Below are 27434 nucleotides of genomic sequence, written 5' to 3' on the forward strand. Positions count from 1 at the left end.
TCTATGCTCGCTTGACTTTAAAAATGAAAAAGAAATACATTAAACAATCACGTTCGAGTTCGGGAGAAAGTATTGGGCAGTGAGCTCCCTCTTGTGGACAAAATATACACATTTTACACACCTTTGGAATCTCAAACAATTTTAATTTGTATTCCAAAAAGTGACTCTTGGCTGCCACTCAAAATATGATACGACATGGATTTCACACCCAGGCTAAATAATTACGAGAGCCCAAAGTACACAGATTAATAAATTGAGGACTGGTGGCAGGTTTATATGTGTCTGATTAAATATTATAAGGTTTGTTTTTTCTGAGAACGTCTTTAAATTACCAGTAATGTGATCCAGCATGCCATTGATAACTGTAATAAACTTTTTACAAAGTTGTGATTTATACTACCTGGCTTGCAATCCTGGCTTGCTGGCAGATAGATGAGGTGTAATCATTCGGCTAACTCACAAATCAGCCAGAGGAAGGTTACTCGATGGACAGACTGAGGTTGTGCCCTTATGTGTCTCATTTCTGGACTGAAAAAAATGTTCGCAATCCATCCAAGATTAAAGATAATTAAAGATAAAGATAATTAATCAAAGATAAAAAGATCTCTGGACTGCTCTTTGGTATACTTGAGCTGTACTTAGATGAGATCTGCTGTGTTAAAACATGAAAAAAATGCAGCTAAATTTGTTTGGTTTGGATCAAGACCACATGACAACCTTATACGCTGAACATTTAATCAGTATATGTAAATTTTGTTTTTCCCAGTTTCTTTTCCCCCTCACTAAATAGAACGCAATCTGTCCCTAAATCAGTATCAGTGCACTTAACCAAACTCAGATCATCTGACTTTCTCGAGGCAAAGGACCTCACACAAGCATGCATGTGTACAGAATTGACACATTTTGTACAGCTCAGATACAGACAATACAGACATTATTGTAACTGTAAAACATATTTATGATACAAATCATTTTCCTCATAGTCACTTTTTTTTTAAATTTCCTATAATTCAACTGGAGACATGTGTTTATTACTGTTAGTGTTACTGTTAGTGACCTGTAATCAATTTTATGTGTGAATTGTTGTTTGGAACTTTAACTTGTAATTGTATTTTCCTCATGCTTTTCAAAAGTATTAATGGAATCCTGTGACAACGGTCTGACATTCATTTCATGGAATACATTTTTCATATATAAACATTAGAAACAGTCTTGTACCCACTGCACCTGCGAATATACACTGTCCAATTTATACATTTCAATGGAACGCTCTTTTCTTTTGGTGGGAATTCATTTCCGGTTCAAGTTTGTTTTGGGGGAAGCGCACTTCCGCTGTCACGAGGCAGCTGCCGTCGTAACAGGATGAGTCGATTATTTTACGACAGGACGTATATCGCTTCTTTGTCTGTACTCGTCTTGTATTGTATGAGGACTGTAAAATATATATGTTTATGTAAAGAAAATAGGGTTTAAGGCGTCATATAAGATTCCTTGAAAGCCAAACCAGTCGCTTTGGAGACAACTGAATGTAGGACTATCAGCACGGTCTCTGAGCTTTTTTCTAGGTAGGAAACGCTATTTGAAAGCCATAATGGATCCACAAACATTGCTATTTAACACGGTTATTATTTAAACAATTATATCTACACTCCTACACCGCTATTGCTGAATTGATATCTTTTATACCACTGCCTGCACTTGTTTTAATCTTTCAATGCATTAAAACGCCTAATTACTGTCATGTATTTATAGGATCTGGTTGCATCTAAAGTGGAAACCGACTGGAATTCACGTCAGAGACTACCAGGGGCTAAATCTCATCTTGAGGCTCTTGCTAGAGCCAAATGGTCTGAACTAATGATGCTGACTGGCTCTGCAGTATCCACTCTCTCAGAGGACTCCTCCAGTAACTCCTGCTCACTGTGCTGGGCTCCAGTAGCCCACCCATGCCTGTGATTCCCATCCCAAGAAGGGTGCGCAGCTTCCATGGCCCCCACACCACCTGCATGCACTCTGCCTGTGGGGCCACACATGCTTCCAAGCTAGTGCGCACCAAATACAATAACTTTGACCTGTACCTGCGTTCACGCTGCATGTACAGCTTCCTTCGGTTCCTCCTCTACTTTGGCTGCAGCCTGTTGACGTCGTTGCTCTGGGTAGCGCTGTCCGCTCTTTTCTTCCTACAGTATGTCAGTGTGCGTGTACTCCTGCGACTACAATACAAACTGTCTGTCATCCTGCTGTTGCTAGGTCACAGGCGCCTGGACTTTGGGGTGCTTAACAGCCTGGTCATCTACAGCATGCATATCACCCTGTTTCTTGTGGGAGGGCTTGGCTGGTGCTTCATGGTGTTTGTAGACATGTAGCTGCAATGTGAGCAGCACTGCAAACCTTGCACATAATGTGGATTGTGTTTTGTTGTTATGAGACGACATGTATTGTTTTCAGCAAGGGGGGCGACTCTTCTATCAGAACATCTGATCTGACTAATTTCACATATGGTAAAATTCAGGAACAGTCTACTTGGCGTGCGTGTGTGCCTCTGAAAGATGCACATGTAATACACTTTGAGACCACTGAAATCCTGCGTTCAAATGCATCACCGGGAAGAAATGACAAACGTAATCTTGGCAACGCATTGACCACAAATGGAAAGCATTCATGTCAAATTCAGCTTGCCTGAAAAAGTGGCCTGAAGCCTCACTGGTGTGGACCATCTGATGTAAGGCAGAGTCATTCATGGCGAAACACGAGGCGTGATTTTTCAGATGGAGATTATTTGAACACTTAGAAAGCTAGAGCCACTGCTGAGGCTACATTGGTTTGACTTATTTATAAATTCGAGCAACTCGCACACAAGTTGACAACTGCGTGTACGAAGTACTTTTGTGCAACATGAGAGGAGAAACTGACGAACCGTATAAGTGACAACTGTTTTGTAACGTCAAATAAATTTTTCTGTTGATGAAATGTTTTCCACTGTAATATGCATGACCCGGCTGAATGTGTACACTGTGTTGGGTAACACCCATGATGACATGCCTCTGGCGGTGTCATAAGAATGTGTGACAGTTCAAATCGAGAACGTCTGTGGGTCAAGTGTTCCATCAGCCGAGAGAGTATCTGACAGACTTCTCTGTTTGGCTCCTCTAGCATGCAATCGCCAGCCGCAACTAGGTCCCGCTGTTCCTGACAAACATAACAATGGAGATGGCTGTGTTCCAATAACCTTATATAGCCTCGTTTTTCACATGGCATCGGGTTTCCAGGACCTGACAAGGTCCCAGACTATAAAGTTATTTACACGCGCAATAAACTTCAAACTCTTAAAGGGAAATTTTCTTTTGATGCTGCTTTTTTTTCTTGTGCTTTTTAAACCTGAACCTAGAAAAAGCGCACTGTAACCTTAACAGTTTGTCTTTTTTATACAAACTTGCCATATACGGGGGACCTGTTTTGTTACACACACGCGTTCTATCCGAATCTTGGTCTTTATATCTTTAACCCCTTAAAGAGGTTGATCCACTCTTAACTTTCACACTGTTTAAATCTCATGATGAGTGAATCACAATGCCCAGGAACAAAAGATTCAGGATTTCTCAATGAGGGAGGAAAAAGTAGACATCTTCCTCTTTCAGAAGAAATAAGGGAAAGAAACATTCAAATTCAGCAGTGCTCTGTATTGGGCCATAAGAATGCATCACTAGGGAACTTAGTCATTTTTTTTCTTTCAAGAACCTGATGCTTCAAATCTGTAATATGGAGACAATACTGTATTATTCTATAGGGCATGTTAATGTAAAGCACCACCCTTCTTGCACCACTTTGGGTGTGTGTGTTTGGGATCAGTGCACTACTGCAAAAGCTAACACCCTTCTGCTTTTCCTAATGGGATTCTTGATGGTCCTGTTAAGATGTAAAGCACCAGTTCTGTCGGAGAAACATCACCACTGCATCATTCTCACACATGGATGTGAATTCACACATCACATTTAACAATAGAAACAGTGTTCTGGAGTTTGAAGGTCTGACCTGACTGTGGTGGCACAAATCACATCTCAAAGCTAAAATTTAACTGCTTCTGATCTGGTAAAAAATGCACTTTTTGTGATTTTTTTCAAAGACTAGTTTGAAGATCAAAGCATTTTCTTTTCTTTCTTTTTGCGGCAGGAGACAATTTGAGCTTGGCCATTACTGACTCAATTAAAGCCATGATGCAGCCCCTCCGGTTATTTGTTATTAGGTGTATTGAACAAGTACCCTTTCAATGGGCTCGGGAAAGTCTGCAGATGATCGCAAACATCACGCTTCTGGAGTTTCAGAGAAACCACCATAAATTCTTGATGCATCGTCCCAGCACTTTGAGGGACGTTCTGCCCAAGGACAGCAGGTGAAAATGGTCGTTTGGCTAACACTGGTTAGCACATTTACAGTGACGGTGATTAACGCATCCTTCAAATCAACGGACAAGTCGTTGGCATTAGGAATGTCACTGGCTGAGAGCAAGTGAAGACTCCCATGATCCAAGTCTTCCAAATGGCCTCTTCTAATATGAACTTTCGACGTGGGCCAGCGGCTATGTTATGACATGCTTGAGACTGGCATGGCTGTAAATGGATAATCACCGGGACAACAATGGGCTTTTGTTCTGCAGCTCAACACATCATATGCCTGGCGCTGTAAGCCCTGACGCGGCAGAGCAGAAGTAAAGATCACAGACTGCCTTGTGATGTCAATGTAGAGCAGAAGGTAGATGCGATGATTAATCCGGGCAATCTTATTTTCATTTCTTCTTTCTTTCTTGAAAAAACTGAGATCTGCTTTGTCTGAGTGACTTGCCTTTTTTGTGGCCTGTCAGAGATTTATTGGTGATTAGACACACAAATATACAAATAAATCTTCTTTTCATGTATAGACATGCAGGAAATTAATTATAAACCCAACACTGATCCACAGACACATGATACTCTCTATAAATGTCCCAGGGGATACACTTTAAATATGACAAAAAAACAAAAACGGCTCTGTAAACACTGTCAAATACGATCAAAATAAGATTATGACTTGGAGTCATGAAGCATTTTGGCTGAGCTAAAAGTTTCAATACCTTTAAAAGGTGGGTAGAGAGTTCAACCTCAGCCTATGGTGAAGAGGAAAGTATATTAGATGTGAGCAGAAGAGGAAAGTGACTGAATTTAGTAAGAAGTCATAGTTTAAAAACTAACATAAACAAGGATTAAGTAGCAGAAACACATTGTTCTTTTTTTTCGCATTTTCCTGACTTCTTTCAGCCAGAAAAAAAGGAAACATGTGATAAAACATCTATTGTCACTTTGATTTAAATTTATTTAGACTTTAAAATAGATGTTAAGGAGTCACAGAGAAATAAATGACATTTGAAGAGGTCAGTTTCGTGACCAAATGTACATTTTACATGTCATCCCAACACCACTTCCAGCTGGATACAGTGACATTTATATCCCTTAATGTATCTTACAGCATAATCTATTCTATATACTAGCAAAAATATTAGCTTTTTGTTATTCAGTTGATAACATTGATGTACTTTTCTTTGGACGTTGCGACACAAGATGATTTGGTTAGCGGGAAAAAAAATATTCCAGCAGTAACGTCTCAATAAAATTAATGATCACATGGTCTTCGTAGATGAATGCTAGCATGACCACATGCTGCCTGGGGTGATCCTCAGTGTTATGCACCACAGAAAAAGCATGCAGCCAGATCATTTTCTTATTCCTACAGCTCTGGTCGTTATGAGGATTTACATGAATTTGACTTGGCTAACATTTAGATTTGTCAAATTTAGGGTTCAAATCCTTTTTGTGGTATATTTCTTAATCTCGAGTATAGTTTAATCCTGTAACTTTATTATTCAAAATATCAAACGACTCAGACTACATTTTTGACTCACCTTATAGAGTGCATAACCTTAGAAGAGGCCCCCTTCCTGTTTGTGTAAACAAATAACCATCTGCGCATCATGTGTGCGTCATGTGTGCATCCTGTACGAGTAAAAGGGTTAAACATCTGTCTCTTCTAGGTACATCAATTAAAAGAGTTTGCATTCCCGTAATGAGACCCCCCCCCCCCCACCCCCCCCCCCCCCCCCCCCCCCCCCCCGCGCGCCTACAGATCTGAGGTGATGTTGTTGCAGTTCATTTCTAAAGTGAAAATGGTGGCGTTTACTGTGTCCCTGCAGTAAAGAAAAGTTGAATTGAGGTGATGCAGCCAGCAGCTGGCGCTTATAATCATTTACCGGAGCGGCACACATGCGCAGCGAGGAGCCTGAGCTGTCATCATGTAAAGGACACGTGAGGCGAAGCGCACATGTGAATGGAATTCAGCATCACAGGCTCCTCCTGTCGCACCTCTGCTTCTTTAATGCCCCCCCACCCACACCCACCCACCCACTCCAGGTGCTTTCTGTACTGGACGGACAGTGAGTGAAGGAGCCCCTCTTGCCCCAGAGTGTCGGGCTTTGCCTCCGGAGGTCTGCACCTTTAAGTCCGCAGAGAGCAGCGAGTTCATGTGTCCGTGAAGGCGGCACGATATGAGCGCAAATACCGCCTGAACGCGCCGACCGCACGGTGTATCTAACAGTAAGTAACCTGGCGGCTCCGGCGGGGGGGAGGGAAAAAAATGTCTGTGTCTTTAAAAAGAAACTCTTTGTCGAACGTTGCATGATGTCAGTGTGCTTGCTGTCCGTAGGCTATACCGTTCATGTGAGCCGCGTTCACTTCCTGCACAGGGACAGAAGCGAAGAGAGGTGGGATAGAGAGATGGGGGACGAGCGGCTGAGATAGAGCGACAGAGTCGGTCAGCGGACCAGAGGGAGACCGGGGCCTGCTTCTCTTTCCTACGGACACCCCGCAAACTTTAGAGGTTACCCAGAGAGAAAGAACGCCACATCAGTTTATGGAATAGCGACATATCGGGTAAATATCCCATCTCTGCCCCGGCTAATTGTTTACAGTGCCTGATTTGTGTGACGCATACGTTTTTTCCTTTGGAAGGGGGGGGGGGGGGGGGTGTTTTTTTTTAAACATCCGTTGTTCCATCTCTTTCTTCAGCGACGTGTGCTGGAATTCGGGCAGCGGAGCGGTTAAATGTTTTAAAAGTGTCCGACGGAGTTAAGTTATTGGCTTTAACTTTCCCGACCCGGCAGGAATGGGAATGGGTTGCTGGTTTTTTTCCCTTCTTTCAAATAAAAATCGGAGAATGGTGGACAAGTGTGCCACGCGCCACTAAAATGACGTTTCTGCGGCGCGTGATACTGTTTGTACTTGCGTTTGATGCCGCAAAACTCCGCTTCGCGTTGCCGCAACCGGGGGGGGGGGGTGCGTTGCCTTCAGTGCGAGCGGAGAAAGTGGCATGACAGTACAGTGGCTCTTTGGTCACGATCAAGTCCTGTAAAAAGAAAATCTCCACCCATCAGGCGCCCGTTGCAGGGCTCACGTTTTTGGTTTGTTTGTTTGTTTTTTGTTGATATCATCGTGCAGAGTCTTCTAAGGACACAGAGCGTTTACCAACCATTTCCAGTAAATCTAGAAGCAAGGGATGTGAGTGAAAGTGTCCCGGCAAACTTTTTAGCACTTTCACTGTAGCCTTGAGCAGGGTGTCAGTTTTGGCCTCGGTTCACCTCATCTGAACCCTACATGAGCCATCTGCTTGTTCATACACCCCCACACCTTCCCTTTGTGTACATTGGTGTAGTGTGCGGCTAGCGGGCATGTAGCTTGTGGTAATGTTTCTCATTTCCTGTTACTTTCCTTCCCTTTCACATGCTCTTCTCTTGTATGCAGGGCTGCAGGTTTATTTCATCTCTGATAAATCGCGTCCCGAGTGTGTACTTCAGGACCTTGGTGTCGCATGGGTCAAAGGTTAAACGTTTGCTGTAATTAATGACCCGCCTTTTCCCCTTTTGAACCGTTTCGTCGGTAAAGCATCTGTAGGTGGCCCTGATAAACCTAAAGGTGCTTTGTCATACCAGGCCTGGAAATCACTTTAGCGGTATTAGGTGGGGTATTATTCTCCGAGTTTAGTGCAGAACGTTATGCAGGACTTTTTTCATTCAGCCTAAATGCAGGTCTTCCAACGCGGCCTTTGATTTGGACGCCTGCCAAAGGGTTGTGATGCTCCCAACAGCTGTATTTGTCCATGCGTATGTGTTTGCATGTGTCGGTGAGTGCGTTAGCATGTGTGTTTGCACGCGTGCGCTCTCCCCGTGTCCCGGGATGCCCTTCCTCCATAGGCCTCGCTCTATACAGCATTCCACAAGAGGGCCCGGGGCTATGCGCGAGTGGGGAGTGTCAAGGGGAGAGAACAACAGAACTCAGCTCCAAATGCAGCAGCTACGCACAGATACTGGAATAAATAAGGTAAAAGGCAGGGAACACAGGGGTTGTTTCCCTCTTGAAGCTCTCGCCTTTTGTCTCGCTGGAGCCACAGATAAAAAAGAATTGATGTGTCGAAGCATGTAAAGAAAACATCCCTGCCTCTAAAAAGTGTTCCACCTTTTTTAGTTGTGTGTGTGTGTGTGTGTGTGTGTGTGTGTGTGTGTGTGTGTGTGTGTGTGTATACGTGCATAGTTATGTGGAGGTGTGCATGGTTTCACATTTTTGAGCCTATAATGAGTCATTGCTGATGGTATGCGATACAGCCAGTGGAAGGTATTCTGTTGTCATGCCTAAACTTTCATATTGGAGACTTTACCAGCCTAATTCATATAGATTAAAGCCATATTATATTCAGATTTTTTGTTTTGTTTTCTAAAGGGAAAAGATGGTGAAAGTATACACATGTTGAATTAAATTGCATTCCCATACACATCCATAACATCCTATAATTCTATAAATCACTGAGGACTTTTTTCCTTTTTAAATGCAGGGGGGGGATCATGCTAACTGCGCTAACACTCATTTATTATTGCTCCCTATCTGGAGGCATTTAGTTGCATTGCTTCTGATACCTCAGCAACCAGCAACAGAACAATCTAGATGTGGATGTTTTGTCATATTTTTTTCATTGTTCATTGTGGTATCTGAAGTCAGACCCTAAAAGGACTCTTAAAATGAGTTATGTTAAGTAAATTATGTCCAAATGATTGATGCTCTGGTAGTTTTTAATACATACTATACCTATTGGGTAACACGTCCCGTGCTCATCAAGGTTTGAATCCATAAAAGGAGAAGCTTTTGGTTAAGTTTTCTCTTCACTGCCCTTGTACTACCTTTAGCCTCATACAAGGAAGGCTTAGATGTTGACATTAAAACCTGTAGTTTTAAAATTACATGTGTGCAGCCCAGGACATGCTTGGGGGGGGGGGGGGGAGCTTAAAGTAAGAGGATCAGGAAAAGAAAAGACTCCTGAAATGTATCCGATTTTGGGCGATTTGGCTTGCTGTGCTTTTCAGGAAGGCTTCCAAGAATTTAGACAATGAACAGTAAACATGGCATGTTCCTCTTAGAACAATTCCACATTAGATTTCAGAGATCACGTCTTTTTTTTTATTATTATTTCCCTGCAGCTCGACAGCCCCCGCACCAAAGTACGTTGCAGATGAATGTGGTACGGTTTGTGCCGCCTGTGTATGTACTGTACTTACACTTGACAAGGAGCTCTCAGAAACTGGCAAATGTGCAGAATCCCCCAACACACACCCGTGCACACACCCGTGCACACACACACACACACATACTCACTCACTCTCACCACCACCACCACCACCATCCCTCCTCTCTCGTGCTATGTCTCAGAGAGATTTCTGGTAAGTGACATGTTTGGCCATTGGCATAATGCCTAGCAAGATCACATGGCGTTGATGTCGTGCCTGTGAGTGAGTGTGTGTGTGCGTGCGCGCATGATTTTGTAGGTCTGTACATTTGTGCTTGTGCAAATAAAAAAGAGAAGGGGGGGGCACAGGCGTATTTGATTTTTCCAAGTATTTTCAGCATGAACTGGAGCACGGTGAGCTGTAGCAGAGAATTAAAGTGCCAAGAAGTATGACAGGAATCGTTTCTGATGTAGCCGTAGATCGCAGATGTGGACTGGATGGAAAATTACAGTTTTAAACCATAGATATGCTCCAGGTTGCTTCGCCTCATTCATCGGCCCCGACAAAAAAATGAAGTGTTCCTTGTGCTCGGCGCCCTGGTTGAGCTTAATTTATGTAATTACTTTTTGTAACGTGACGGCTCGTGAATATAAGGTCCCTGCAATTTATGTAAAAGTCTCCAGAGGAAAATGTGTGGGGGTTAAATTAACCTTTTATAACCACGGCCGCCTGACCGGAGGCACCGCTCTGAGTAGGTTGCAACAGCATTCTCAGAACCGTCAGCAATGGGACATTAGGTTTACTCTGAAAGCCAAACCTATAATTCCGGGAATGGTCTCTGTAGACATGCACAGGCAGACGTGCATATACACATTCTGGCACACATAAATAAACCCCACAGAATCTTGCAGATACACTCACTCACTCAGAAGTAGGGAGCGAGAGAGCACTGCGGATGGCATTTATCTTTGCAGCCCACCTCAATTTTCCATGCGCTGTTGCTGTGCTGTACGTAATTAAATTGCTGCAAACTTGAAGTCTCTCTCAAGACTCCTGCCAGTACACAAAGCCTGCTAATTAGCGCATAAAATTCTAAGCGAGTAAAGTAAATGGGCTGACCCTTTTTCTGTGGGGATGACCAGTCCTGCCGGCCAGTTTGAATTCTATCAGGGGTGCAAACAGAAGCCTGACGCAGGACGCTTTCACTACACAGAACACTGCCTCCCCCAACCGCCACCTCACCATCACCAGTCTGCAGGTCTCCTCCACTAGCGTCTTAGCAATGGCTAGCATGATAGATACTCCTCGCTAGTTCATAACAAAAGTGATCCCGTGACACTTGACCCTCAGGCATTTGGTGACGGTGTTGACATTTGGGATTGGAACCCCTCCTCCAGCATTTTAAAGTGCACTTCACGTATCCCTGATATCATTGAATTATTAGTGCTGGCACCCGCCACAGATCCTCTGAGCCGCTGCCATCATGCGGGGAGAAAAAAAAAACTGGTTTCTGGATCGGAACGCAACTTTTAGTCGATTTCAAGTTATACCGTGATTAATAATTCACGCCCACTAAAGTGAAAGCTGATCAGGAAACCTTGTACTGGACTGTTCGACACCCTAATGTGTCAATTTGTTGCAGAATTCCTCGTAGCGGCTGTCATCGTGACAAGACAAGAAGCGCCGTTGTCGGCATAATAAACTGGCAGATACTCAAACTGCGACTCTTCTTTCTTTTTTTATTATTCGTGCTAAGAAACAAACAGACACACAGGAGTTTTCCTCAACAACAGCATGATTTTTTTAAAATAATCTCCTGGAATATATTCAGTTATATGATCTGTATGCGAGCACTGTGGTATGTTGCTGCAGGTTCATGCACCATCAGATAAGCTTACTCATCTGCGTACTGCCACCCACTTCGTGGAAACGCTGTAGGAGTACCCTCAGCTTGTGTGTTTGTTTGCACACGTGTGTAGTCATTTTTTGGAATTGCTCTGTTTCACCTGTTTGAGGGTAGGGCCTGTTTCTGTCCTCTGGTGCCAGCAGGAGGCGTTCATTCAGGGTGACGAGGTTACCTAAGGTGACATGTTATTTGAGCACGTATGCTTGCATAGCGTGACGCTGACTGAAAGATTTCACCGGTCACACCGTGTGTGTGTGTGTGTGTGTGTGTGTGTTGGGGAGTTGGAGGACCAGTTGGAGGGATGTATGCCCTCAAAATGCAGTAAATGTGTATTCTATAACACAAGGACTTCCCCACCCCGCAGCCTTAGGAGTCGTATCATGAGAGTTTCGCCACGTGTCACGAGACTCATTTGATTCACCTACATTGATTGAGATAAAGAGCATTTGGTTGTTCTCCCTCCAGAGAGAGACTCGCAGCGTTCTGCCGTGCTCTAATTGAGAAACGTACGTCCCCCATGTGGCTTTGTGTCCTTATGTCTTTGTGTGGGTTTGTGTTTGCATGCCTGTCTGCAGACAGCGAGGCACTGATGCTGAAAGATGTGTCCTCATTTTTGCATAGCACCAGGCTCCTCTGGCGTTCGCGTCGGGCCACTCTGATGTCACGCATGTGCCACTGCTGAAAATCCGGCACACAAACGGCAACTCTGAATGATCAAAATGGCACATTTAGCCTCACCCGAGCTCATTGCTTCTTATCACTCTCTTCCCCTCAGTAGCGACATAAGCATCTTTTCTTTTCTTTTTTTTGAGGCTGTCAACACCCTCCCCTCCCTTTCTGTATGACAGTAAATACATCACTGGCACTTTTTACACATGTCTATCACAGTCTTCTATTTTTAACCATAACTGTCGTGGCCGTTTCTTTCTTTTTGGATCAGCAGTTGTAGATTTCATGCTGCTTCTCTGTTTTCTGTAGACCTCTTTAATTAGATTTTATTTTCCAGGTGCTATACACTTGCTAGTTTAACACTCAAAAAGGCATGTTCCTGAAGTGAACTCTAAAGGCAGTGAAGCAGCGTAGGAACAGCCTGACGCATTCTTGCGACATTTTGCGACTGTAAATTACAAAAGGCCAGAACTTGTAAAACCATTTGGACTGACGTATGGTGCCGTGCCTCATCAGCCACAGCCAAGTGGGATCCAGCGCCGGGTTTTCTGGTCGTGTTCGCTGAATAATAAGTACGATGTTGCAAACACACTCAAATCTCAGTGTTACAGAGGTGCGAGAATGAGCCTGAAACACTAAACCCAGCTGCTTTTGACATCTTGGAGGATTTATGCTCCTCCATAATGCGGCCAAATACCGCAGTGTTGGGAAGTGAAAAAGGGAAAAAGTCAAAATCATCATTACAATTACCCTAATGGGCTTTACAGTCTTTAATGTTCCTGACACACTTTGTCCTTAGACCCTGGCATCAGATAAATTATATGTGTATGAAAGAAGGAAGCAATAACATTTTAACATTAATATTAGACGGTAAGCAGTGACACGTCGAGCAGCAACAGGCCCTGGGTTTGCTGATTTGGCACACTGTAACCTTTTTCCTGCATGCTATTTTGGTAACTGCCCCAGCTGAACTCACCTAGATGTTCAGGCACCACTACAAGTTCACATGGTAGCTTAACGCCGCCCACTCCAAACTGGCTGCTATGTTTCTAGTTGGCTTTCTACAGGGAACGGAGCCGGCTGTGATACCCATGGTGGCGCCGAGGCAGCAGGAAGGAGATTTAATGTAGATCAGACAAGGACAAAGTTGTGACTGCCTCATAAAGTGAAACCTGATGGATGCGTCTTGCCACAAGCTAGTTTTACCCCATCTTGAAGCATAATTAATTGAAGTCTAACCGTGTACTTGTTGGAGGTGACATCATAGTTCTTCTTGATAAACAAGACAAAGGAGGGCAACAATAATGTTCCCCGATCCCTTTGAAAAAATGATACTTTGCTGGCAGAAGATCAGTGTCAGCCAGCATGAAATCGGGACCCCCGGGCTCATGGAAAATGTACAGTTCTGCATTTTGTTTTTGTCACATGGTTGCTTCAGAGGTTTCAGCAGAAAGAAACTGTCTTAATAAAAAAACAAAAAAACATGTCACATGGCAGTCAGGTTGTTCTATACTGTATCTAATTATTTCTGCCAATGTTGCCTGACATACACGCCCTGACCCAGATGCCCCCTGAATCAAGCCTCGTGTTCTCCAAAGCCTCATTTTTTCCCCTGCTGCTTGCACCAGTTCCTTTAAGGTTAGAAAGGAGGGTTGCTTTTTAAAAAAAAAATTTGTCTGAGCATTCGGTAAAAATATGTAAATATTGCATTAGTCTGTTTCCCCCGGTGGTTGGGTTGATGTACTGCATGTTTGTCCCTCTTCAATCCCTTGAGCTGACATTTGGGAGTCGTTAATTTTGGGGGTGGAATCTTTTGATTAGAACAGAGTATGAGTTGCTGTCACTTGGCCTTATCTATTGCTTTGCTGTGACAGGTGGTTTCTGAATCGACCGCTCATTCTGGTATGGTTTTGAGCTATTAACCTTTGACCCTTGAGCTCCACCCGCCCTCTCTGTATGCCCACGCCATCAGGCGTTTTTCAAGGACGCGGGGCTCTGATCTGTTTGTTTGCAAGCATCCCGATATCACAAGCTCCAGTTTGTAATGATGTCGTCGTCACCGCTGCTGCTGCTGCTGGTGTTTGTTTGTTTGTTTGTTTGTTTGTTTGTTTTACCTTCCACAGTCACACGGAGTTCATTAGCGAGGGCTTTGCCTCTGGAGAATCACTCACAGAAACGCATCACAGACTGATAAATGCCTGGCCTGTGTTTTTGTTTTCTCGAGCATATCGCCACGACAAGATAAGTGGCATCCCCCTGTTAAACTCATTTTAATCCACGATGGTACAAGTTTAATGTGCATTCAGCTGTGATCGTCGCAATGTTTGTGCAAATCCTACAAAACTCATTTAGATATTTGTGTATGTGCTTGTCAGCCCTCCACAGAATGGGCATTTTCCAAACTCTGTAAAACGGATGTCGGGGAAGGTACGATGTGGCATGCACTTAAATTTATCAAATTACTGAAATGTTAATCCTATCTACCAAAAAATGTGATTTGTGAAGGCAGTTTAAAATAGTCACTTGCGCCCAATATCCAGTGCTGCTGCCTGTTCATGAAAACAATACTTATCTACAAAAACAGTAAATGCTTGAATATTTCTTTGGATTAAAACTGAATGTTTGTTTAATTTTGTCTAATTTTCTGTCCAATTTAGGAACCAGCAACAGCCTGCAATTAAAGTGTTTGCTAGCCACCAGCCACTTTTAATAAGCATTTTCATTCATTATGCCCACAGAGATAATTAACATCCAGCTATCACTAATTTATAATTTTTTCATTGCCCACAACAATACCTGCTTCCTTAGCTTCATACTGCAGTATTACTCTTATCCTGCTTGTGAAGAAACAGATGTTGAAAGGGATGTTTCTAGATTTTCTTTTCACTTTTTCAACATTTAGGTAAATCAGATTTTGGGGAAATGTGTAGGAGTAAAACAACATGGCTTTAAATCCTTTGTCTTGGTGGGGTTTTTATGTCTGCTGCCTGTGTGCAAAGTAGCTTGAGACTCATTTTGTTACCTTGAGTTGGACCTCAGACATTATTGGTGCATACTGAGTGAAATACAAGTGGAAAGATACCAGACGGTATTCAGCCCACAACAAATCATTTCTTATTTGTCTGTTTATTACGTAACTGTGAATCAGCGTTTTTCTTTTTTAAAGAGACGATGATTTTGATCCTGACTATGTGCAGACGACTTTGCCCAGTGGGGTCTATACACAGAGAATGATGATAAGCAGTCTCTCTCTGTCTCTCTCTCTCTCCCTCCATCCCATAATGATACTCAGACAGACACCCGCTCTGTCCCGATTGGTAGGACTGTTGCCAGGGAGCGTTGCCTTCTCAACGTGGATAGAATCTGTTGTCTGGTACACTTTAGACATGAGAACAACTGCAGGATCTGAATATTTATAGCTAGGAGACTGTTCATGTGGAGATTGTATAGTAGCAACATAAGCAAGAGAGGAAGAAGTTCTTCCTGTACTCCTCCTCTTCCTCTTCCTCCTCCTCCTCCTCTATCTTTGCTGAATTTTGCACCCGATTCCAAATCACTGTTGTCCCTTATCATTATTTTCCTGTCGATGTTAGATGACATTTTGGTGACGTCACTGTCTGTACAGTAAGTAAAAGTTAGGGAAACTTAAATTTTGGAAATTAGCCTATTTTCAGTGACATGCAAATTACATGTAAAACGTCCGATTTATTTGTGACTTTTGCCACCTCACTTGAGTGCTATTGATAATTTCTCTCTGGATGCATGATGAGTGATAATTAAATCTGTGCGTGTGTGTGTGTGTGTGTGTGTGCCATCTGGCGTACCGTCTCATTTCTTCATATTATTCAAATATGCCTGGACCTGCTGCTACTCTTAATAACATTGAGTAGGTAAGAATACTTGATTAAAATTCCCACATTCCGACAAAGCGTGCGTCGTACCCTCGATCCCTCAAATTGTTTAGGCACACACAGTCATATATGGTGCTGCGGCGATTCTAAAACCACACCTTGGTGGGCAAAAAAACATGCCGCGGAAATGCACACACATGGATAACACATGTTAGGTAAGCAAGTTGAGGAAGTTCTTTTTTTATTATTATTAGGGAAAGTCCACATTTAGTATGTGCATTTAGGGAAAGGCGGCGTTTTAGTTTGAATATTTACATTTAAAAAAATAAATATTAAAAAAAACAACCCTTTGCGCATACACACCCACATGCGTTCTCATGCGGCTGTATGTTCCTGCGTGGCACACTGCTGTCCTGTCTGCCTGACTCGACATATTCACCGCTCGCTTTCCTTTGCTCTCCGTCCCTTTCCTCCCCTCCTCCCCCACCGCGTTCTGCTCGGCTGGCACGTACATGCATGTCTGTAGAATCTCTGGCGTGCACTGCTGCTGTGGCACGCGCCAACTTCACTGCAATGCAGCCCTGTGTGCATTAATTGGCAGAGAGACGTCGGCTATGTGGTATGCGGGGTGGATGGGGAGGAGGAAGAGGCAATATAAGGACACAGGAGTCGTAATTAGTGATGGATAGACCGATGGACGGACAGAATGTGCACTGCTGAGTGTGCACAGATACCTGACTGTGTTTGTTCAGGAGAGCAGGGGTTTGTGTGTGTATGTCTGTTTGCATTAGAGTGTTTGCGGATTTGTGTCTCCTGCATTTGACTGTGCTCTTTGTGTGTGCTCACTCATGTATGCCTATATGTGCCGTGCTGATATCGCGCCGCTAAGGCAAAGCTCTCTAAACCAAAGCCTGACTCGCTGCATTCGACACTTTGTGATATCCTCCTTTTTTATGTTTCTGTTGTCGTTGAAAAGGAAAAGTTTGCTTGGTTAAGCACAACTTTCGTCCCTTCATGTTTCCTTGGTGAAATATTCATTTCCATATCTGTTCTGAGACCTGCTACCCCTGTAGCACCGGCCAGAGAGCTTCATCCATTTACGTGCGTGAGTGTGTGTATATGCACAGATCAAGTAAAAATATACACAGTCGGGGCAATTTTCCGTTCTTTTCCTCCCACGCACATCCTTCTGGAAGTTATCCTCTCTTAACTGTTGTCCTTTATCTTTCACTGCCTGTCACACACTGTGACATCTGGCTGCTGTCCTCCCTCGTTCGCCTCAAACAAAATCGAGGAGGTCCTTCCGTGTGTCGGCCGGCGTGACGGACAACTCCGAAATGTCACCTGAATAAGCCGAGCAGCCACAGCGGAGGCGTGAATTAATCATTTTAATTTATCAATTCATGTAGAAAACACCGATTCGTGTTGTGTGAAGACAACTTCTCTCCCTTTGTGTGTAGGTGGATGACAGAGAGGCCCTTGCATGATTCAGAGAAAATACTGTGGTGTCCAAGACTAAGTGGTCCTAGCCCACACTTTATTGTCCAGATCGACTCTTCATCACTTCGCTGAATTACTGAAGCGTAAAAGAAGCGTCTTGGTTCTTCAGCTCTTTTAGTAATACAGTACAGTTCAGTACAGCCATTTGCCCCCAGTTTCAGGTCAGTCGTTATAGATTCCCAGGACAAGCTTTCACTTAAATGGTAACTGCAGAACAGATGTGTCTACATTACAGGTTGTGTATAAATAGCAAACTGTCGCTCGGATCACCTAATTGGCCAGACTGCCTTTCCTCCTGCTCACAGTCCTGCGTTTAAAATACGCTTTAACATATATCTTCAATCCTCATCCCGTCTTCCTAGATGAGCTCTTTTCCCCACACCTCCACCATCGTGTGGATATTTATCATTACGTGCCACTTTACACGCCACTTTTTTCCCCTTGCACCGTCGTTCTTCTCGAATTGCAGTAAAATGTTATTGGCTTGTTTTAGATTCTGCCGTTGAAAGGATAAAAGGATTACAACATGTTGAAGATTTTTCTTTACCGAGATATGACGCACTCCCTCCAGACTTGCGTCAACAAGGGATTTTGGAAGTTCCAGTATTCGACATTCTGATTAAAGACAGCGTCTCTGATATTTGCAACCTTGTGCTCATTTCTCCTTTTGATATTTCTAGTAAACCATATAGGCATTGCTTCAACCTAATTGTCTTTCCGTACCCGTATTGTCCTCAAATGACTTTCTCTGTCTCAACTATCGCCTCCCTCCCTCCCTCCCCTGCTTCTCTCTAGCTCTGCCCAGTCTCTGTCTCCGTCTGTAACTGTAGCCTGTGTTTTTCTCTCTCTCTCTCTCTCTCCCTCCCACTCCCTGCGACGTATAGATACTGCATTGATCAGACACGCGCGCAGACACATGCACACAGGCGCATACACACACTGTGCCGCCCGCCCCTTTCATCATTGATTCGCTCTGTTCTGCTCTGCTTTCTTACTCTCTCTCCCCCCATTCTCTTTCACCCTTGCTCGCTCTCTACAGCGGCACTTGTTGATTTCAACCCTTGGAGAATAGCGAGAGGGGAGAGAGAAACGGAGAGATAATGACAGAGAAGCTGTGAGACAGTACTAGAGCAGCGAGCAGGGGGAATGGAGCTTTGGAGGAAAGAGAGCCATAAGAAGAAGGAGACTGGGGGAGGACAGAAATAAGTCAAACAGGAGAGAGAATCGTCTTCAAAACAGTGCAAAAAAACTCTTTAAAAGAAAACGAGTCGACCAGCCGGAGTGCTTTCCTTCCATCTCCAGTTACCCCTCCTTGCTCCTGGTCCTGACTGCTGCTGGTGTGTTTGCATGTGCCAAAGGCTCCATAGTGTGTTTAACCCGGAGACACACAGGTCAGAACTATCTGAAATAATATTGTATACAAGTGTCACGGGATGTTGAAATACAATCTCTTCTTCTGTTATGTTTTTTTATTTTTTTGTGCATGTGTAAAAGCAAAGTCATAGCTGGATTGTGGAGCTTTATTTTGCATGCCAAAGTACACAGTAATGTGTGTGTGTGTGTGTGTGTGTGTGTGGTTTTATGTAAGTAAGCTAGATTGTGTGCCTGCCTGTACAGAGTGCAGTAAGTGGGAGAAAGTGTGTGTATGCAAGAGAGGCGGTGACATTGTTGTTTTTTTTTTTTTCCTTTTCAGTTTACATTCCTGGAAACGGTTCTGCTGTATTGCTTAATAACGAAACCGTGTGTGTGTATACGTGTACACACATCAGCCGCAAAATCTTTGCCTCATAAGAGTGAAAAATGCAGCTGAATTAATGGAAATCTGTCGGCTTGGTTCTCGTCAGGAATTTGGAGGGCAGATGCTGACAAAGTGGAAGAGTCGGCTAAACTCCTAAATTATTTTAACGTTGTGACATGAATATGTTGCACATGATCAGCGCCGTCTCCTCTCGCAGAGAAGTTCTCGCTCACTCGCTAATCATCGTCTGAGTCTGAAGCATGTAAAAGGTTACATGTTAAGAAAAGTGTTACGGAGAGTGACTGTAAGCCTTTTGGAATTCTGGTCATGCAAACGGGCTCTGATGACAAGAAACGATGCTTCTGATGAACAATGGGCATGAAATAGCTTCTTTTTTTTGGTTTGTAAACTGATGTAACTCCCCAGTTCTCTGCCTCTACTATCTCACCCACTATCTCTGCATATCGGTCTCTTCTTCACACCTCTCACTTCTCCCTCATATTCACTTTCTGTCTTTATCTCAATTCTATTTTCAATCTTGCTCTTTGCCTCCTTTAAAAGTTCACTCAATTTTCCCTCCTCACCTCTCCTTCCCTGTGGCATATCTTTTCATTTTTCATAGTCCATCGCTACATTAGTCTTCAATTGTGTTCTCCATGCCTTCTCTTTTTTTTTTTTAGATGCCTCTGGTAGTGGCTGAGTCTGCAGTCGGTATCTGAATCCCCCTCCTTACTCTGTGGCCAACATGTCCCAGCTGCTCCATGTGGAAATCCCAAATTTTGGAGCCACAGTTCTGGGCTCCCTTAATGAGCAACGCCTGCTGGGCCACTACTGTGACGTCTCTATCCTGGTCAAAGGTTAGTAAGAAAGCCCTTTTGGGATTTTAAATCAACGCTAGATTTATAATAAATAAATCAACTTCTGGCTTTTTTTTCCTGTTCCGTCAACAAGGTCAGGCTTTCAAAGCCCACCGGGCTGTTTTGGCTGCCAGCAGCCTCTACTTTAGAGACCTCTTCAGCAGCTCCACCAAGGCTGAGTTTGAGTTGCCCTCCTCAGTCACACCTGCTTGCTTCGAGCAGATCCTCACGTTCTGCTACACAGGGAAGCTAACCATGGCTGCTAGTGAACAGCTGGTGGTCATGTACACAGCTGGCTACCTCCAAATTCAGCATATAGTCGAAAGAGGCATGGACCTAATGTTTAAGGCTAACTCACCTCACTGTGACTCGCAAACAGCGGGGTCTTTAGAGGAAACTGGATCTGAGCCACAGAGTCCATCTAATAATGGTAACGGATTAGCGGTGGCTGCCCTTTTGGGAACCCCAGGCTGGTCTCCATCCCTGCTCATGCCGCAACGCAAGATTAAACTTGAAGTTGGTGATCTTACACCTGTGACAATTCCCTCGGCGCAAAGCAAGACTTCGTCGTCGGAGTTGGGGAATCGATTTGTGAGGGCCAGCTCGCTGTTTTACTCCACAGCCGGTGGAATCCCCATCCCCGGCATGCCTTCTTACCACCATCAGGGGGCCGGTGTGGTTGGAGCTGGAGGAGGAGTTGAAAGATCCAGTCCTGGGTCGTCCAGCCTTCCGACCACTGACAGCCCTACATCCTACCAGAATGAGGATGAGGAGTTTGAGGAAGAGCCATATGATGGGATCACAGAGGATACCTACAGTAATCTCTACGGACGGTTGGTCAACCCCTACGGGAGTGAGTATTTTTCTGATGTCAGGTTTCCTCCTTGTGAAGAACAGTATTCCTTGTATTGTTCAGTGTTCTGTTGCTCCTTTCTAGAAACAAGGAGAGTATTAAATTTTGATTTTACAGCATGCCCTATTAGATTTCCTTCCACTCCAGCAAATGTTACTTTTTTTTGTACACTGCACAAAACACTTGTCCAAAAAATCTTGGCAAATGCTCAAATGCTAACGCATCACATTTTATCATTGTAGTCATGGACGATCTGCTTTTGGCTGAGAGGAACTAGTTGATATCGGATAAATCTAAAATGAGGCCTGGCTCGCAGAACTATATGTTCTCTCAGGATAAAGATAGCTTTACGTAGTTATGTTTGACTTGCATTGGGAACAGTCCTTATTACGGCTCCAACCACTGGACTGCATTTTGTCATTGTTTAATTCTGTCTTCGCATGGGTCCCACATAGATTCAGCTGAGCACGCATCCACACACATGTTCAGATCCGTGACACAAACGGTAAACCCATGGCCAATCATCAGGTTTGCCTGAATCTCAGGTTCGCGGTAACATTTTTGAGTGTGAACCAAACACCCTGATTTCAATCTGTCCCCTTTTTAAACTGCAGCTGATGCAGCATTGTGACTTATCTGGGGTACATCTGCAAAGCTCTGAAACATTAATGAAACACACTTAAAAAAACCTGAACAAGATTATAATAACCTCTTTTATTCTCAAGTACTGTAGCTATTATCTAATCACTGCAACGGAGACAATGTATTTATCACAATTATGAACTCTTTTCTCAGTCCAGGACAAGCAAGAAATTGCACTTGTGCCCTCGGAGAACCGCAACTCTGTGCTGATCCGGAGGGACCTGGTGGCACTGCCTGCAAGCCTCATCAGTCAGATAGGCTACCGTTGCCATCCTAAACTCTACACAGAGGGGGACCCCGGGGAGAAGCTGGAACTGGTAGCTGGTAGGCATGCACAAATTACCTCATGTACTATTATCATATGCTAAGAACAGTCCAAGCTTCAGTTGTTTTCATTTGGTGTCATTTAGATTTGTAGCGCAGTTGGTTTCTCTCATTAAATTTCATGGAACTGCAAATAATAAAACAAGGACCTTCTGGAACTTAAGCATTGTTAAAGTGGAGGGAAAGCCAGAATTAACTGAACCGTTAGATTGAGGGGTGGGGGGTTCCCGCGGCTCAGCAGCTTATAACCGCGGTTTGATGATACAGTAATTTGGGTTCCTTCATTTAGACTACAGAGTTTTCAAAGAGACCATATTCTCCTCAACTACATTGACTATGATGGAAGATAAATGAGCTGTATGAAGTTTCCAGTATTCATGAAGAGCTGCCCCTGGTCCCGGAACCACATTCAGAACTCTCTTCAACTGTCTGAACAAAGACTAGCAAAAATGTGTACTTGCTGTTCGAATGATTGCTTCTATTGTTATGTTAATTGATTCAAAATTGTTGTGCCTCTTGGCCAGGTCTCCGTCACAAAAGAGCTCTAATCTCAAGGGAAAACATTGTAGAATGAAGGTTAAAATATTTGTACATTTTTCATCACACAGCTGAAGCTGGATTTAACAAATTTATGAGCAGATGCATGTTGAAGTGATTTAACAGATATTTTATGGTCAATATCAATTATCCTGGCAAACATAAAAGACATCAAAGAGCTTCTAAATGGTGTTTTTGCCAAGGAGGAAAGATGCAGCCAGTCAAGCTTTTGCATGGAGACACAAGATGATCAGTTTTCTCAGTTTTTTTTTCCCCTCTTTGCCTCTACATCAGGTACGCAGGTGCTCATGACTCGAGGCCAACTGATGAACTGTCATCTGTGTGCTGGAATCAAACACAAAGTGTTGCTTCGCCGTCTGCTGGCTACATTCTTTGATAGGTGGGTACATAAGTATGAAAACAGAACAGTTTCCTTTGTTCTTTTAGGACGTTCTGTGAGACTTCTACAGCAACACTATAACAAACCAACTTTCACAGTCCATCTGTGGCCATGTTGTGCAATGCGGTTGTTTTTGTGTGTCTGGTCGGTGAGTGAAAGTCTCTGTGGCTTTTGCTGACTCTGCCCCCTGGTGTTGATTCTGTATTCCTCCAGAAACACTTTAGCCAACAGTTGTGGTACAGGCATCCGTTCCTCTACCAGTGACCCCAGCAGGAAACCTCTGGACAGCAGGGTCCTCAACGCTGTCAAACGTAAGCTGACAGCTTTTTTGTCTTTTTTTCTGCGTCAACATAACTTTAATATTTCTCAACGAAAGCTTGTCTACATGCGGCTTTTCTTCTCTCTGCAGTCTACTGTCAAAATTTCAACCCAAACTTCAAAGAGAGCGAAATGAATGTGATTGCTGCTGACATGTGCACAAATGCAAGGCGCGTACGCAAGCGATGGTTGCCCAAGATCAAGTCGATGCTACCTGATGGTATGGAGGTGTACCGGGCGGGGATGGGCATGGGTGTCCCCGTGGGCCTGAGCATACAGCAAGGGGCTCCTCAGCCTGTATTACCGCTCCCTTTCGACCATGACTTCAAGCCCCTAGAACAAAGGTTGTATTCTGATCGCAAGGACCCTCATAGGACTCACCCGACATTGACAGAAGACAGCCCTGGAACTGGGGCGGCTGGCGCCGATGCAGAAGGTGAAAGTGAAGGAGTGGCCCAGGAGGAACAGGAGGAGGATGAGGATGAAGCTGGGCTAGAGAATGTAGCTGGATCACTGGGGGCACCAAATTTGATCCGAGGAGCAGAGGCAGGCAGTGGTGACGCGACGTCTGAGCAGGAAGGGGAAAGTTTTGGACAAGGGCTGAGGGTGAACGGACAGTGAATGTCCCCATGGCTGCCTCTGATATTGTGAAATCTTTGTTCACCGCAATTTATTCTGCTTGCCCTCACTCTAAACATCACGTCCACCATGCTTCCTCCTCCTCTGCACTTCCTTAACAGGTACTATTGGCACCAGAAAAAGGCACAGTCGTGTTGTAGGACTTACCAGACAGGAATTTCTTACTTGTGCATGCACACATGTGCTCGCGTACAAAGAAATTGCTGTCGGTGGAAGTACAGTAATGACATTGGATGTAGACACAGGCATGACATGAAGACAAAACCATAACCCTTTTCTGTTGCACCTTTACTTATTTACAGTGTTTTGGCATCCACAGCGATGTTACACAATTCTGACAGCAGAACAAATGACTATAATGATTTATTTCATTTAGGATTACAAGGCTGTTTGTGTAGGTATAATGGTTTGGATCTCATGTTCTTGGAATGATGCTTCCGAAAATAACCGGTACAACATTCAGACAATGGGGAGAAAAACAAACGCCGTGTGAGAACACTGTACATCTTATTGTAAAGAATAAATAAATAGATATATCTACAAGATAATATGACCACAAAATAACAGAAAATATCTTTAAACTCTTTATTTTCTTGTTAAAACTACAGAAACATGCAGGAACTAAAGACTTAAAACCTTAACTTGGATTTTTTTGTCTTGTTTTGGACAGTCAAAGTGATGCCTGTGTCACATCCCCCCAACAACACGTGCAGAGCAAATCTCGCGCATATTTCTCACCCTATGATGCTAGCCTTTCATATCAATGGATAAAATCTACTGTCCAAAACAAAGTGTATCGATGCTTTTTACCTCTTGAAATTGAAATCACCTCCTTCTGTCCTAGAAATACAGAGTGAAATCAGCAAGATGACAGCAGCTCGCATGCACGTGTACATGAATGAATACTTTGAATTATTTAAAACAACTAAGCCACAAACCTGCATCAAAAGATAAGACAAAAAAAGAACAAAAAAACATCAGCTACTGTTGCCATTATTATCCATCTTTAAATCCCAGTTCCCACAGGAATGTGACCTATGTAAGGACTTGGATGGGTGCGACCCAGGCTCGACTGTGTTTGACACGGACCCCTTTTTTTTGCCCTCTTTTTTTGTAACAAAAAAGAGCATTTGTCATTATGACTAGATGAGGCTTCCATCCTGATTTTGTCTTTTTCCTCCTTGTGAGGGTGTTGGGAGCTAAATTATTTAATTAATCAAATGTTTTGCTGAGTTATTGCACTTGCAGAATGGCGTTTAATCGAAGACGAGGAGGACTTCCAGGAGAAAACGGAAATGAGTCAATAAGTCTAACAGAGACTTTAACCTGTATTTGTTATTTTATTTCTCTGTCTTTGTACCCCAGTTTTTAGGGATACAACCCAAATACCCTTGATTCTCCCATTGTGAGATTTGACCAACTTTTATATTTTTACAAATTCAGAGGATTGAAATGAACAAACGAACCCCAAAATTATTGGAAGCCATGAAACCTTTCAGAAGTGTAGCTAAAGACAAAGTGGCTGAACAAAAGAAGCGGGAAAATGAAACCAAGAAAAAAAGGTGTAGTATTACACGTACCTGATGTATTTAATTTGTCTGTTCTTCAGTTATGTGCCTCAAAAGTTGGGCCGGATGATTTTCTGTGTGTTGTGAGGGTTTCAGAATATCCGGGGGAAGCTTTAATATGGCCCTGCACAAGAAACCCAGGGTTGCAATTGCACTAGGTAATAATAACAACGTTAACGGAATCTTTTGTTTTCATTTGGAAAAATGTGATCCGTCATTGGTAAAACAGGACTATGACAGAGCGACTGAGAGGATAAATGAATGTAATGTAGCACTGCTTTGGTGAGAGGTCCAAACGTTGACTGAATATGCTCAAACACTTTTTATATGACTTTGTTCCTTAATTGTATGCGATTTAAAAAAAATAGGCCATAACGCAATTTAAATGTGGATGGTGGTCTAAGATTGGATCTGGTCTTCCGGAGCATTTTCCTCAGAAAAGTGAACTCTGTGTACAGGCTCTTTTGTTTGTTTATTTTTGTTTGTTTTTTTTAAATATTTTTTTAAGTATTAAAAAAATACATTTAGCATCTATAGCAATATAATTGATAACTGTTGGCAAAAAAAATTACAAACAAAACGTTATAAATTACCATTATTTTTGAATTTGATAAGAATCCACACGAGAATAAAGCAAATAATGGAATGGAAAATATTGCCATACTCCACTGCTGTGACGAAGGGGTGTGGAGCAGTGCCTTAGACTGTGACTGTGTAGGTGTAGATCTCCTGGTCTCAACGTCTATGTTCACCCTGTAGATCAACCTTATTATGTTTGGATTTACAATTGTATTCAACGACCTTCAAGAAGAGATGCATGTAGACGCTCGAGCGTTTGCTTATATTTGCCATCATCTCTGTCTTACAAGGGAAGCCTGCAGAGCAACACCTGGCATTCTAGCCAAACCTGGTTTGAATTCCTGTAACCATTGAAAAAGCTAATGAACGTTGTCCATTTATTTCCTGTGATGTATTTATATTTCAACTTCTCGTTCACCAAAATGTTTTACAGATCCAAAACATTTACATTGCCAAACCTTGTGGGGGAGGAAAAGCCCTTATTTTTCTTCTGTTTTGAATGTTTTCTTGTGCAGGGTGTATTTGAACACGAATGATGTTGCACTATACTGTAGACTGAGAAATTCTCAGAATGTCATGGTTAACCCTAAGGAGGATGAGCTGTATTTGAGGGGGCGGAAAGACAAAGTCCTGTAAAATTCTCTTATTTTTTTGCTTGAATCTAGCGTCTCCTTCATGCCGGATGGTGTAGTTAAGACTATTTTTCTCGTCCAGTGTGTTCTACTTTGCAGGGTTTAGCCCTAATCATTACCTTTTGATGATCACTGAAAGTGGCTATACATGCAGTATAATGCATGGGATCTTTCTTTTCCTAAAATGATTTCTTTGCAAATAAATTATTACTTCCTGAAACATCACACACTGCTCTGTCTATCCCCGTTTGCTGTCAAAATAATGGACACAATAGGCTTTGTTCCCAGCCCTGCAAACAAAGCATTAATATGCAAAGAGACACTTGTATCATAAAATGCATGCCATTCAGAAACACACATTAATCCAATGAAACCTCTGATCTTTATGCACCATGTATTTTATGCTGAATAACTGTTGTAACTTGGCAACCAGAGTGCGGAGACTTGTCACGAGAATGGATATATTTTTATCATGCGCCCTGGCCTTTTGTGGAATGTCTGGGTAAAGTCTGACGTATTATCCTGGTAATAATGTGTATCATATAACGTTGGCAAAACGGTGGTAAAGAATGGAAAATATTTAAAAACTACTTCTTTGAGCGACGCAGAAAAAATGCACTAAAAGTTTGTATGTGTCTTTGAACATAATGCCAGCACTTTAGAGCTACTTAAAGTAAAGGAAGAGGTAAAATGGAACTGTGTTTGGCAAAAAAGGAGGAAACACAACTTTAAAGCCATGTGTCCAGAGCGCCGACAATCAGAATAGGGGTGAGAACCAAAGTGCATTATGAGAGATCTGATATGATTAGCTGTACTTTTGCTGTTGCTTTGTCTTTCTCCTGCTTGC

At 43.1% G+C, this 27434-nt stretch overlaps 1 protein-coding gene and 1 long non-coding RNA gene across 6 annotated transcripts; both read left to right on the forward strand.

Moving 5' to 3' along the window:
• The first annotated feature begins 1320 nt into the window (after positions 1-1320).
• LOC115250133 (uncharacterized) lies at positions 1321-2985 on the forward strand. Its single transcript, XR_003888689.1, has 2 exons — positions 1321-1565; positions 1753-2985. It is a non-coding gene; the product is annotated as an uncharacterized lncRNA (long non-coding RNA).
• A 3431-nt stretch (positions 2986-6416) lies between these two features.
• nacc2 (NACC family member 2) lies at positions 6417-27286 on the forward strand. 5 transcript variants are annotated; one of them, XM_029837239.1, is made up of 8 exons: positions 6417-6620; positions 6712-6956; positions 19919-20095; positions 20190-20948; positions 21744-21914; positions 22746-22851; positions 23065-23162; positions 23261-27286. In XM_029837239.1, the coding sequence occupies exons 3-8, from the start codon at positions 19984-19986 to the stop codon at positions 23788-23790; spliced, it is 1776 nt and encodes a 591-aa protein (XP_029693099.1). In that variant the 5' UTR covers positions 6417-6620; positions 6712-6956; positions 19919-19983; the 3' UTR covers positions 23791-27286. The 5 variants fall into 5 exon arrangements, with proteins under 5 accessions (XP_029693099.1, XP_011602838.2, XP_011602839.2 ...); XM_011604536.2 differs by having other exon boundaries at positions 6730-6956; XM_011604537.2 differs by having other exon boundaries at positions 6770-6956.
• Positions 27287-27434: the final 148 nt, after the last annotated feature.

This window comes from Takifugu rubripes, chromosome 6, assembly GCF_901000725.2.
Source record: "Takifugu rubripes chromosome 6, fTakRub1.2, whole genome shotgun sequence".
Lineage (NCBI taxonomy): Eukaryota > Metazoa > Chordata > Actinopteri > Tetraodontiformes > Tetraodontidae > Takifugu > Takifugu rubripes.